Genomic DNA, 15,231 nt, shown 5'->3' with positions numbered 1-15,231 from the left:
TTAGGATAATTCATTGGCTGTCAGGGTAATTCTGATTGCCAAATACAGGTCTCATGACAATGTATAATGCAGGGAACTTGAGTTAAAATATGGAATACCGTTGATGTATTTAAAGCTGTTTTAGCCCAGAATTATGTTGATGGGGTGGGGGGAGATAAAAATCCTTTAAGTGGCTATATTTTCTACCTCTTTTTATTTCACATTACATTTTGCATTGAACTCAACATACGGGCAGTCCCCTCATGTTATATATCTAAGGTATAATGTTGATTTCTTTGACAGTAATCACGACCTTCCTTTGATTTTTCTTTGCCCCCCCCCCCTAATCACATCTTCCAGGTCTTCTACGATCTCATGAGGAAAATCCGGGACCAAAAGGCACTAGAGACGCAGAAACAAAACGGAAAGAAGATCAAGAAGAAGACATCGGAGGGCAGGAGAAAGAGGAAATGTATCATATTGTGAGACCGCGAGGGACGTAGACGTTTACAACTAACGGACCATTTTTTGTGATGGTCTATTTATTTCGCCTCTTTTTTATATATATATATATATACAGTCTAATGATGTAATGCAAATGGTGGAAGCTGGTCTATATCACAGGCATCAATGGGGAAAGTCGGGTTGTGGTGGATTAAGGATCAGGGGCGCGTTGCATGACACTAAAATTTGATTGCAAATTGAGAACATCAAGCGCAACTTCACTATCAGCTGGTCAGCAGTGTTCATGTAGGACTAATGATTGATTTTCAAGGAGTTTCATTCAAGCACTGATTTTCATGCAACAGGGCTTCAACTGTTATTGCAATTTTTTTTTACTATAACAAGTTTTATGAAACGGGCCCCAGATTAGGAACGAGATTTCATCATAAGGGTGTATAAAGCTCTTTGAATGCATTGTAGGCAACAGGTATTTTCTGAATACTGGGTGTGTATTGCTGTATAACCGTATTACAATAGAAATTGCTAGAGGAAGAGAAATATATAGGGGCCCCTTATTGCCAATTTCACGATGATATCCTGGGTCCAGTCTTACAGAGTTGCGATTGACCCAATCAATCACGACTATGGACGGCCAGCAATGTCAACATCTATTATGCCTGTTTGTTCAAAATATTTTCTAACTATGATGTATATTCATTGTTTTCTTAAAAATTCACTGTGCTTCTCTTTGTTTACAAAGGACACTGTGCAAATTTCCTGTAGAAAAAATTATGACAGTGATGGATTTCCATAGAGTTCCGATTGATTGGATCAATCGTAACTCTTTGTAAGACGGTGCCCTGGTCTGGTTCTAATAGTATGAATCTTGTTTTCTTCTTTTACTAGTATCGCTATTAAGAATGCGAATGTCCATCTTGCCTGTGATATAGACCATGATAAGAGCGTACATCAGGGTATATTCACAGCAATCATGGTATAGGTGGTATTTCAAGAAGCTCTTCGCGAGTTACGATTGACTTACAACCGACCGGTGATCCTTTCTTGTAATAAATGATACACATCATACTTTCATCGGTGGTGATCTAGTTTCTAAGAAAGGATCGCCGGTCCTTTGTAAAGTCATTAGTAACTTGTGAACAGCTTTGTGAAACTCGCACCAAGCAGAGACTCTCGTGTAATGTGAAAAATTTGTGGATGGATTACACAAATGGCTCACACTTCTCAACTACTGTGCCACAGTGACTGACTCATACATTTTTTTTATACAAGTTTTAAGTTTAATGTGTTACCATCGGTTACAGGATTGATTTTATCTCTTGTGTACAGGGGACTAATGTTTCAGACCTTAGGAAAAATAAACTGAATATTTCTTACCCCGATAACAAGAAACCACTTTTTTTTTTACCCAATTCATCAATGGAACTTGGAGATGTCGATTGGTAAACAAAGGACTGTGAGTACACCTTAATGTAAGGTTTACTATCATTTAATTGATATGATACTAACATGAGTGTTAAATGAGGAGAATTATATACTGACAATTATTATATTCATGTACATAAATGATAAAATATAAATAGTCGAAATAGATCTGAATAATTTGTTTCACTTTCTATACATGTATGTGAAACCTATCATTTAAAAGCGAATGGCCGTTGTATGTGTTATGGCCTTCCTTAATATTGTAGACATTTTTGTGTCTGAGTTATCTAGGAATTTGACAATGTACATGTATTAAGTGTTTTTTTTTTTTTTATTGTTTTACTTTTAGTGTTTATTTTCAAATCCATCTATGAAGTAATAGAGTTTATACAGTAGAATGGTGTATTGATGCGTTCAAGTATAAGAAGCAGTGCTGCATACCAACTCTCATGAGCAATACACGATTTTCAGTATGTGGGACATGCATATAGTCTACCATACATATCATGTTGTATTACCCCATTGACACACTCGAATATAAAATAAAAAAATCTTCAGATAGGAATTATGGAGGTCCATTGTATAGAATCTGTTCAAGTCCCAAAGTGTATAACTATTGTATTTATTTTGTAATTTATTTTATTCATATATCTTAGATATATGCACATTATTATACCAATAGTTCCTCTGTCTGGGGAAAAACAAAGGTCATGAATATTGTTCCAAAGTACCCCTTTTTTAAGTGTTGGTACAGTTGTTCTGTTCTTACCCCATTGTTTTCTGGAGTGAAAATGTGAATTGTGAATTCTAACCATCTACATGCAGTCTTGAATACACAACATAAAATACAGATTTTTTTTTAGCTTTGCATTTTTGTATTATTTTACTATGCTCTTTAAATCTTGTACCGTAGTTATCAAAAGCTCATTTTTAGGAACAGAAGTACGATCGCAATATTTTCTGTAGTCAAGAACTTGGTGTAGATACTTAATCCTGTGCTAGTCGATAGCATCGTACATATATTGATGTATGCATTTATATGTATTTAATTTAATTTTGTTTACTTTTTATGATTATACATGTATTGGAACATGCTTCCTTCTTCCATGAAATTTGTATCACAGGGGTACACCTTATGAATATTCATGTCATGTTGTACACCTTATGAATATTCAGGTCAGGTTGCTCGTATGTTTTTCTATATAAATTGATACCTTCACATGTTAGTTACTGTGTTCGTTTATTATATTTCCTTGTATGTATCTCTGTAAATAGTTCAATATAGCCTTATCTTGCATGATCATTGCATTCTGTCGGAAAGCATACAGAATGGTGTGTAATTGAGCTTCATCTGGTCACGCTTATTTTTTATTTGTAAATGAAACATTTGTTATTCTTTTCATCCATCACCTCCAAGTCGCAATTATTCATGCATTTGTGAATAATTTTTTTTTGGTTAAAAAGAAAACTCCAGATAGCCTTCAGTTTTCTCCTGTGCTAAAGTCAGCTGCAGAGTTTCACTTTCTGACCAGAGTTTTTTCTATGTTTATCATAAAGATTTGTTGTTTATGCAACAGGGAAAACTCTGCCATATACTGGTTTGGGGAAGTCATAGCAGTTGTAAAAGTGATGTTAATGTCCTGTCATGCCTTCCTCGATACAACTCATTGTCCGGACTGTATGTGTATACATGTTGTGACAATGACTTTTGAGTTTACATTTGATTTCTAGAATGGTTACCGCTCTTTGTCTCTCTTTACAAACATGCTCACTTCAGAAAACCCAAGTCCACTTGTGATTGATTACAAGGTCAGGGGGGTGTTTCACAAAGATTAAGTATGACATAGAGTCGCAATTAAATGCCGACGCCTACATGATATTCAACGGGCAATCTTATTAATACGCAGTTGTGCGCGTCCTCTCGGCATGATCTGACCAATGTGGTCATGCCTTTCGTAACGCATGCAACTAGGCGTTTAAGTGCGACTTTAAGTCGTAATTAATTCTTTGTGAAACCTCCCCCTGGTTACAGATTGATCATCAATCATCTAACTCTTCACCAAAATCAAATAATACTTAACACTTTCTCAACAATAACAAATTTTCACTTTTGTAGTAATTCTGTGTACAATTTTTATATTTTGGCTAGCATTGTTTTATATCAAGCAACTTTTTTTTCTTTAAAGGAAATAGTAGTATTCAAGAATTCAGGTATAATAAACTCATCAATGATTTTCTAACCGAAGAACTGAGATACTGAGTCTTGAAATAGTAACCTATGTATACTGTATGATCATCTTAACAGGTGGTCCATCTTAATTATTATGCACTTATTGATATTTTGTAATAATGTTCATGTAATTATACTTTTGAAGATATACAAATATGTGCATTTATGAATTATTTAGGAATATTTCTTTCATTATTCTATCCTAATGTGATATGCTAATCATTTTGAAGAAAAATAAACAAAAATACAGAAGTTAACATAAAGTTTGATGTGTTGTGGTGTGCGGTTTAAGCTATGGGATCATCATCATCACCAACATCATCATCATCATCATCACCACCATCATCATCATCATCATCATCATCACCATCATCATCATCACTATCACCATATTAGACAAAATGTACAATTTTCAAGAAAGCTCTTAGCCGAAGTAAAACTTTAATTCCACTAAAACACACAATACTAGTTATTTAAAAGCGCATAGTATTGTCCATGGTCATATGTCTTCTTTTTATTAGTTTTTAACACTTCATTTTTTGTGGGGGGGGGGGGGGCGTTGACCTGGGTCATGTGACATGAAACTCATGCAGGATGTTCAGTGATACTTGATCAACCTTATGTCCAAGTTTCATGAACTACTGTAGGTCCATATATTTTCTAAGTTATGACATTTCAAAAACTTAACCTTAGGTTAAGATTTTGATGTTGATTCCCCCAACATGGTATAAGTTCATTGACCCTAAATGACCTTTGTCATTTGACATGAAACTCAGGCAGGATGTTCAGTAATACTTTATTAACCTTATGGCCAAGTTTCATGAACTAGGTCCATATACTTTCTAAGTTATGCTATCATTTCAAAAACTTAACCTTTGGTTAAGATTTGGTGTTGACACCGCCGCCGTCGGAAAAGCGGCGCCTATAGTCTCACTCTGCTATGCAGGTGAGACAAAAATCATTGTTACCTCAACAATTCTGAGTTTGCCCTTGTTACAAAGAACATTTTGCACATTTCATGGGGAAACAATTATGACACCGATGGATTTCCATAGAGTTACGAATGATTGGATCAATCGTAACTCTTTGTAAGACAGGGCCCTGGGGTGCTGCTTAGTTAGCTCCAAGCTAAATATGAAGTTTTTCTTTCCCAGGGCTATATGACCATGAGCATTACTATGAACTATCTTTTAACATCGTATACAAGTCGACTTTTCAAGTCTTAAAGATTAATAATAATATCACGTACATGCACAAGATAGACGATCCTGGTGGGCGTTTCATAAAGCTGTTTGTAAGTTACGAGTGACTTTATGAACGATTGGTGATCCTTTCTTCAAGAGCTAAATCCACACCAATGAAATGTAGTGCACATGATTTACCTTAAGAAAGGATCACTAGTCGTTCGTAAAGTCGTTCATAACTTACAAACGGCTTTATGACACACACACCAGGGATAGTATACTGAGTATTAATTGTCTCTTTCTTCCCATTTTAATAATAGAGCATGTATATCTTCAAAATGTGATGGACTTCCATAGAGACGATTAAAGACTAAGAGGCAATAATTTACAGTATGTTGTTCAAATTGATAGTACACTGTAACAAACTTCCATGCACAGAATTGTATGTCTTACAATGTACAAAAAAGCAATAATTGCTTACAGTAAAAAAAATCCTCTAGCATTCAAACAAAATAAAAAAATGAGTAAAAACTTCCTTTTTATAATATTTCAGACAAGCGTATTGTAAATCTAAACTTGAATTCTGGTCAAGAAAATAATGGTGAATAATCAACCATTCTGAACTCTCTATCTAACACATCTTAGAAACGCAATTCTTGAACAGATTTCTATTTAAGATCAATATACATATTTTTCTTAATTTTTCTAAGGTATTGTCTTCATTCGCTAACCTATGATTTATTACATTAAAAAATGTATAATCATCAATAGTTCATTACAATCATTTGTTTAATGACAATTTCTGTCACTTACATTAGAAACAGAACTCAATATTATATACATGTAAATAAATACAAACAATTTATAATGATCATTACATGTACAGTGCTAATGTTAAGTTTACCAAAATGATAAGTTTACAAAAATAATTTAGTAACAAATAATTGAAAGGGGGCTGAATAAGCACCCAGTTTGTGACATTTTAGCATTTTCTAGGACATACAGTATAATTGAAAAGTGTTTCAGATCTGATTTAAAGCTGCTTGAACTATTACAAAATTCAATGTGTTTTCCCTAAATACAATGTTAACATGGACACCTTACAATCACCCTAAATATCTTTGTTTTTACATTGATAAATGATATCATACACACATAACCCCCCCACACACACACACACACACACAATTTATTATACATTGAAGTATGCTACTACACTTATACAACTATATGCAATAATAATAATAATAATAATATAGGGTATTTATATTGCGCACATATCCACCTTGTTAGGTGCTCAAGGCGCTCCTACATTACCCGGCTAAGCTAGGCGTTCATAGCGCACACAGCTTTTTAAGGAATTACTTCCTTAAAAATAAAGATATGCACATAAAGATACATACAACAGCATCGGCAAACAAAATAAAAATTCATACATGTACATGCAGTATATGAACAAATACAAATTGTTTTTGTATAAAAGCAATTGAGGAAGATAAAAATGAATATCAAAGTTAAATACATGAAAACAAAACTTGAAAAATACATTATCTTGCTTATCATGAATGATAGATTATAAATGGTTCCGCATGATTGTGTAAGGTACATCATGCAGCTATTCTCCAAACCCAGTATACACTCACATCCACATTTTAAGATCTTATACAGTAAAAAGAAAGCCAGATTTTCCCTCGAAAAAATTGAGAATTAATCAGAATCTCAGTGTTACATGCTACAAAGATATCAATTTATGCCGATGCAGCGATCATATTTTTCTAGTCTAAAATCAACTATACATGATAAATGCCATCACAAACAAATCCTGTGTTAAAAATGTAAAATCTCATGCAAAAAAAAATGTCTGGATTATCAAAAGTCCAATTTGGGATTGTATGGAAAAGAAATGAATATAAAAGCAATATATGTTCAGAGAGCTCAATCAAAAATCTAACAATTTTTTGAGCATTTTTTTTTTTACAGCAGTACGAGTGTAGAGACATCACTTTTATGCTGGATAATGCATATTCCACATCAAGAATTCAAATTTTATTTCATTCACAAGCACAGCACAAAAAATGCGAGTAAATTACCTGCGCCGTCACATCTAATATCATTTTCCCGTCATACATTAATGTTTCATATCTATTAATTGTATTAATGATAACGAAAATATCTTTTTTACATTGTGCATATCACATTTCCAAGAATTCAAATTTCATTTTAACCACAAGCACGGCACAAAAAGGCAAGAAAATTACCCGCGCCGTAACATCTAATATCATTTTCCTGTCATACATGTACATCAATGTTTCATACCTATATGAAGCATTTTATATTACTGATAATGAAAAAGTTTTTTTCTGCGTTGTGCATATCACCATTAAAGCATAATGAAAAAGCAAAGAGAACATAAGAAAAAAACATCGTTAGCCAAAATTTTTTGACACTTTTGGCTTCCTGTAATGTTAGTACAGAGTTAGACCCAGGGGCCGTTTCATGAGGCTGTTCGTACGTTAAGAGCGACTTTAAGGACGACTGGTGATCCTTTCTTGTGGTAAATGATATGTTCATTGGTAATTACTACGCGCCTAAGAAATGTTCACCAGTCGTTCTTAAAGTTGCTCTTACGAACAGCTTTACGAAGCACCCACCTGGGCTCCGTTTGCATAAAAGTTACTCTTATAGTAACTACCATGGTAACGATGCTAATCAGCCAATCAGAATCAAGGATTTCAGGGGAGTTACCATTGGATGGCACAGTTACTATAATAGTAACTTTTGTGCAACAGGGCCCTTGGCCTAAATTAAACCAGGCCTCAGAACATGGACTATAAAGTCTAACAGGCAAGAAAGGCATCCCATTTCTTTGTACTGCGTATTTTTTTAATTGAAGATGTCTGTGACACGTAGGCAACAGAAATTCATAGCAGAGATTAATTCTCAAACAGGCCTCATTTGAAAGATAGGCCATAGAAAACCACCGTCTATACAAAACAGATGAATATTGATATGAAGGGTAGCCCCGTGTCTGCGCACCTAAAATCGGACTGATGGCTGAACACGAATCTCTTCAAGTTCACATTCCCCAAAGTTTCAGATGGTATCGTCTGATTTATTCTGTACACTTTGGTGTGCCAAAACTTTCACCCAAAGAGGAGCAAGTATAGAGCACCGAAGCGGGTTCATTTCTTAAGAACCAGGCCGCCTTGACACCATGGAAACTGACGTCATCACTCCGGTACTCTATAATGTTCTAGTGAAAAACCAGAATGGTGGTCCATGTATATGCACACACTTTATGGGTGGTAGGTGGTCTGATAATCCTAATCTAAACTAGAATTTCAAACCACTTCTATGAAAGTGCTGGGCTTCATAATATTTCTTCCATATTCGTGACGAATATAATGTATTGATTAATTCAACAAAATTCAAAGTATTTTCATATTCTTACGATTTCACAACTCAAATAATTTTTGACAACTTTTTGCAGCAGAATAAGAATGATTTTTAATTGGTGAATTATTTGACAAGTGGCACTCCATAAAACTGAGGCCTATAGTTAACCCAGGTTTAACTAAACCACGGCCATCAGAATGCCACTCCATGGATTTTAATAAGAATAGCTGCATTTTGAGTCTTTGCACGAAATGCCAGATATTTATCAACATTCTCATCATTTTGCCTTCTTTTTCAAAATGACTATCTGTCTCTCTACTGCAGAAGTAAATTTCATTGTTGTTGTGTGTTTCATTTGATGACTGCACAGACAAGGGGCACCGCACAGACATAGAGCACCACTCTTAACAATAAAGTTAAAACATAACGTTGTTGAAGGGGGTCATGGTTAATGGCATAATCATCAAGAATATATCAATATCCATTCCTGATAAGAATGATTCATGCCAGGGAATTATTAGAAGTTTAATATTTAATCAGCTTCTCTTAATAAATATGTCAACTGTAGTTTTTTTCTATTTATTTTAATGCTGCATATTGTGAAAGTTCATGTAAACATGAATAGACAACAACATTTTTGATAAGAAGATGAAAACCCACACTCTACAAGTGAAAATAGTGATTTCCATCTACCGTCACACGGCAAATTTATAGATTTTGAGTGATCATTCTCCCTTTCTACCGCCATGTATGCTGATGTCATTAAAACGTGAACAGAGAATTTAATAATTTTCACGCTCAAAAAAGTGTATGATTCTAGTTTTCTTCATCAAAGTAATTGGGAAAGGCCTCCTTGCCACCTACTAGAGACTCGCTTGTCAGGAATGGGCTCACTCCACTTGTTGAAAATATTGTAACTTAGGTTTTGTATTCCTTCAGATCTTATTCAACAAATGTTAATTACAGTGGTGCTACAAAACTAGTGAATGCCAACAGAAAAAGCACTCCTCCATGCTGAGTGTTGAATGGAGACAACAACACTACAATGTCCAGTGCGCACTAGCGTACCTATGGTGAAGGGGGGGCAGACTGCCCCCCCCCCCTGACGAGTCACAACTGATTCCTGATGAGCCACAAGTGCCCCCCCCCCCCCTACTATGAACTTGAAGACCCTTTTTTTTGCTTGTCAATTTTTTTCCTGGTGTGAAATGTCCTTTACATGCGGTTGAAGACCTTTTTTTTGGGGGGGGGCTTGTCAAATTTTTTGGCGGACGAATTTGCCCCCTCTCTGGAAAATCCTAGGTACGCTACTGCCGGTGCGCCCAGAGAAACAAACATTGCTGAATGTGACATTTCATCCCCTGACTTCACAATTAAATATCTAGAACATGGCAGAACTTGAACACTTGAAATATGTTCATTTTCTGGTGGGGTTCACTAACTTTTGAGCACCACTGCATATTGTAGAAAATTTACATTTCATCTGCCGTCCTTCATTCTTGACTGACTCTCCATATGGAGGACTGATGAAATAATTCTGGCACAGGTGGTTTTCAGGAACAGGCTGCGTAATAGAAAGAGCGGTAGAGATACAAATGAAACACATGGTTATGATTCTTTCAGAAACATAGAAATCAAATCAAATATTCTAGCATGTAAAAGTAGAAAAATTGTTAATTTCCTTTCACTAATATACCCTACAGCATAATATTCAGATTCTAAATGCTACATGCCCTCTTTCGGCTCTACATGTAGCCAGATACAGACCTGCCAACCTCTGGGAATGAAAAAGTGTATTCTGTGATGATCATTAAAAAAAAGTGTATTTTTCCCCCCAAAAGCGTATTTCATAATAAAATGCTTGGCGCACTCGCTCATCGCGGCGCTCAAGCTGCATGCAAGCTGAAATGCGCACTGCTCTTGCAGATGAAAAAAAACATTCAAACATGTGTATATCTCACCCTGGTTTTAACAAAATGATTGGGGAAAAAAACAAGTTGCCTGAAATTACATTGATCTAATAACCATATTTGTGTAAGTTTTATGAAATAGAGACATATAGAGATGATTTTTCTCAATTACGATTTTGTAAAAAAAAATATATATATATATTTTTTTAAAAGAAAAACGTACTGCCGTATTTTGGTTGCAAAAACGTACTAAATACGCCATTAACGTACTGGTTGGCAGGTCTGCAGATATGGAAGGCTCTCTTTCCCGAACATCCCTAACCCAGAGCCAATCCACCGGACGGGAGATGAGTGGATTTTAATAGCTAAAGATGCAATCAACACAGGACACAATATCAGATGATGCCCTCAGAGTGGCCGATCAGGGATTTTGAAAACGATGGGGTGCAATTAGCAATTTCGGAAAATGGAGGGAGTGTTGGCAAACTCCTTAGTAAATTTCAATATATATATATATATATATATAAATGTTAGACATTATAATAATAATAGGCATTTATATAGCGCCATCTATCTAGAAATATTCTATTCCGAGGCGCGTTGTTATTATTATTACCCCGGCTTTAGCTCGAGCTGCCTTTCAACGCTCATGCATTAAAGGAATTAATCGTGCTGGGTACCCATTCACCTCACCTGGGTCGAGTGCAGCACAATGTGGATAAATTTCTTGCTGAAGGAAATTACGCCATGGCTGGGATTCGAACTCACGACCCTCTTTTTCTAAGTCAGAAGACTTATCCACTGGGCCACAACGCTCCACACTCCATTATACATGTACAACAGCTTTGGCAACTCTTTGTATTTAAATATGTATAGTGGTTAAGGCACCGGTGTTCAAAGCTGGGGGCCCCGGGTTCGATTCCCGGCAGAGACAATTTTTCGGCATCACCAATTTTTTCAAAGGGCAGATAGCTCTGGGGAACCTTGAATTGAAGCTACACCTACCATTGTTCTCTTCATTCATTTCTTTCACAACATATATATATATATATATATAGGGATAAGATAAGCGCCTGGATTCGCCGCTGTGGTGAGGGCCTTGGGGGTGGGATTTGAGTCAGAGAGATGCTCCTAATTAATAGCCCAAGTATTAAAAAAAATCATAAGACTGTTCACTAATTTTAATCTCATAAATTGTAATTCATTTGTCCACAGCTCCCCCCAAACCCTTGTCCTTTTATTAGCTTATACTTGAAAGTACAATGGCCTGTAATCTGAAGTCTAGTTTAACTTAAACCATCGTCTAACCCGATGTTAAAGATATGGAAAGCCAAATATTAAAAAAGATTGCATTTACATTACATGTTTCCCATCTTTACTTGGCTCTTTCCTCATGTTTACATAAAGAAGAGAACTATTTCAGTAATCGTTCCCAGTCAGTCATAAACGATTTGAATGTCAATGGTCTAACAATTTTAACTTATCCTGTTAGAGGAACTTGTCACAATCGGCTATCCATAGTTAAACCATAACTTAACCCTTATTAAACTGGGGGGGGGGGTCAATTTGACCCCTCCTCAACAAATTTCGCCGCTGCGCAAAATTTTTTGACTGCACCGCTCACTTACTTTAACTTTCAAGTCTTGCGCATGTTTTGAGACCAAATTTGCGACGCCCAGGGACGTGGATCCCAAATTACGCAAATATTTTGTAAGCGCATGTCGGTCCCAAAATTGCTCAAAAACGTGTACAAAGTCAATGCAAATTGTGTTTTTCAATCAAAAATCATTAATGTATGAATATTTTTAGTTTTGTTGGTTCAGATGGATTTATTTTATGTTATTTATGATCGCAAAAGGGTCCCTGACAAAGTTCATTGAAAAAAACAATAAGCAACAAAGGTTTGAAAAAACATAGAAATACATAAGAAGAAAAAACAATAAGATACATAGGAAATTAATCATTTTTCGGCAAATTTTTTGTAGATTTTTGTTAGAAATGTAAAAATCTATATATTCACAAAAAATTAGCAGTCTACTAGTTATATAAATTGAGTTAAAGGCAAAAACATACACAAAAAAACAAATTTGGGGCAAATTTCATACACTAATTTGCATAATTAATTAATAAAAAAATATAAGCAATTTATTTTTTGAAAATTTTTACTATACAGTCTTGTAGTTTACATCAGGCTCTACGCGCAAACAAATTTCAAAAATCAACGGCTGAGATATGGGGGGGGGGGGTGTCAAATTGACCCCCCCCCAGTATATGTTGGTCTGAAATAGCCCAGTTAAGATATTAAGACCAGAGTTTAAATCAAACCAGAGTACAGGCCTATGACAATTTTTCCCATACCCCACCTGCTGTATTGATAGGTTCCAGGGAGGAAGAAGGCAGTTCGGAGATGGCTCACATGACGAAAACCTCCATTTGAGAACACTATACCCCTGTTTCCCTCTTCATCAATTCTCTTCTCCAAGTACGACAAACCCTAACTGCCCCCAAGCAAGCAGTTTAAGTATCAAAACACCTGTTTCTTGACCTCGGTCCGAAGATAACACAACAGCCCGGCATATACAGTCACAGCAGGGGGCCACACACGAAGGGATGCATGCGCAGCGCTGAGCGCGGTCCCTGCAAAGCATGCCGTCATTTTTATTCGCTTACTTTCCTTCTTTCGAGGTCGATTTTCTTCGTTCGAAATTGAAAATGGATTCGTTCGAAATTGAAAATGGACTAACATTGGATCTCTGAATACAATATGCCTTTGAAAACGTGATTAAATATCGAATACAATAATTTCATTCCGAAGGTCCTACTACAGGCAGAGAAGTCTTACGTAATAGCACAGCTGTTGTTTATCATTTCGTCCTTGGCTCGACGCTCATATACAGGCCTGTGGAGGTGAAATTGAGACAGCGGGGATTACCTGGCCAAGCAGGGTTGATCAGGGCTTGGAAATGATCTTTGGGATTTCCAAACGTAAAATGGGGTATAAAACCGCAGTTTGCAATCTGAACTGCGGTCTTTCTCCAAACGGGGGTTTGACGTAATGAAGAGCAATCTTTCTTAGAACTACCTTTCCACTTTCCCCTTCCCCCATCCCTTCAATCCAGAATACTCACTTAGGTTTGGAAATCCACATTTCCACCGAGAGTTCTAATCGGGCCAAACTGCCGCGGAGATTGGAGGGTGTCAGAGAGTATCGAGTGCGCATCAGGTGGAGAGATATTATCGTTATCCAGTTGGGTGAAATGTATTTCAAAGTTCACATTCGCTTGCAAACCTTCTTTTCTATGAGTCAGAAAGAGAGACATGAAATGAAAATTCACTCACATTGATTTGATTTATACTTTATGGCTGGTTTGCATGGAAAATGATCAGGGGCCCCATATTCTGAGATTTATTTTACCTTTAATAGAGCACCGAAGTGTGACGTCACGATGTCATGACAACGAACCGGCTGGTTCTGAATGCAGCCACAGCTGTCCAATCGTCTATACACATTTGTATTTGCAAAAATGGTGATGTGTGTTTTGTCCCTGGTTGTTACCATCATTCTGAGAGTCAGAACAGGGCGCCCGGGGGCCGTTTCATAAAGCTGTTCGTGGGTTAGGAGCGACTTTGGGAACGTCTGGTGATCCTTTATTGTGGTATAACAAATTGGCGATGGTAAAGCGCAAAAGGATCACCAGTCGTTCTTGAGGTCGCTAACTTGCGAACAGCTTTATGAAACGGCCCCCGGTTTTATTTGTTTAGAACCAAGACGACGTCATCGCTTCGGTACTCCATATGTTTTTATTTATCAAAATGAAATTGGGATTCTAAAAACACTATTTACCACTTTATTCAATGACTGAAATTTTCCCTCAGTCTTTCTCTATACTCTATACACTTCAGCTGTAGAATACTATGAATTTCTGTAAATTTATAAGTCACACTTTGCAGAAATTAGCGCCATTTATGGATTACGATGATTAAAAGGAATGTAATCGCTAGAGGGTATTCATTTGTCTCGCAATCTACTATGGTCAACAAGGAAATTCGTGATCACTCTCACAAAAAGTGTTCACTAGCTTTCTAGGAAATTCGTGATCACTCTCGCAAAAAGTGTTCACTAGCTTACAAGTTCACAAGCTTTCGAGTGCCGCTGCAACTCTTTATCAAGTGACGAAAATTATCTGATAACGAAGTCTATTTATTTATACAAATCCCCAGGACCGTACGCACGAACGCAGGAACAATAGGTGGGCACTGATCCGTTATGTGATTGGTCGGGCGTATATGCAAAAAAGCCGGAGATATATGCAAATACGCGGTGAGTCGGCAATATGCAAATAAGACAAAATTGGCGGGCTCGCTAGTTTCCCGTGGGTGGGGGTTGACTAGCTGAGCGGTCCCTGGATCGGGGCCGGGAACGATCGGGTCGGCGTGCACTGCCAGGTAAGGGGGAATTGTGCTGTCGGATGGTTCGCATCCAGAAATCGGGGATGTCGATCCCGCTGTCTCTGTTGAAGTTGTTAGGACAAAGACGTATACGGGTCATTCCATGCCAATTCACCCAATGAATATGCAATTTTGCACCCGACCCTCTCGGAATTTGTTGTAAATTGGTACACATAAAATTCACCATGGCCCACGC

At 36.7% G+C, this 15,231-nt stretch overlaps 2 protein-coding genes across 3 annotated transcripts in view; one reads left to right on the top strand and one right to left on the bottom strand.

Annotated features, from left to right (window-relative positions):
* The window catches only part of LOC129262620 (ras-related protein Ral-A-like), a 29,286-nt gene extending 24,948 nt beyond the window's left edge, over positions 1–4,338 (top strand). For both annotated transcript variants that reach the window (XM_054900760.2, XM_054900759.2), the window contains exon 5: positions 340–4,338. In XM_054900760.2, the coding sequence (XP_054756735.1) occupies positions 340–465 (126 nt within the window). In that variant the 3' untranslated portion in view covers positions 466–4,338. The remainder of the gene's footprint in view (positions 1–339) is intronic.
* Positions 4,339–4,520: 182 nt separating this feature from the next.
* Positions 4,521–15,231, bottom strand: part of LOC129267063 (uncharacterized) — a 33,813-nt gene continuing 23,102 nt past the window's right edge. The window contains exons 6-7 of the mRNA XM_064102676.1: positions 13,715–13,883; positions 4,521–10,240 (exon numbers count right to left, since the gene is read on the bottom strand). Of these exons, the coding sequence (XP_063958746.1) occupies positions 13,715–13,883 (169 nt within the window). The 3' untranslated portion in view covers positions 4,521–10,240. The remainder of the gene's footprint in view (positions 10,241–13,714; positions 13,884–15,231) is intronic.

Source organism: Lytechinus pictus, chromosome 1, assembly GCF_037042905.1.
Source record: "Lytechinus pictus isolate F3 Inbred chromosome 1, Lp3.0, whole genome shotgun sequence".
Classification (NCBI taxonomy): Eukaryota; Metazoa; Echinodermata; class Echinoidea; order Temnopleuroida; family Toxopneustidae; genus Lytechinus; species Lytechinus pictus.
The sequence above is the reverse complement of the archived record's forward strand: the minus strand, read 5'-3'. Positions and strand labels throughout refer to the sequence as shown.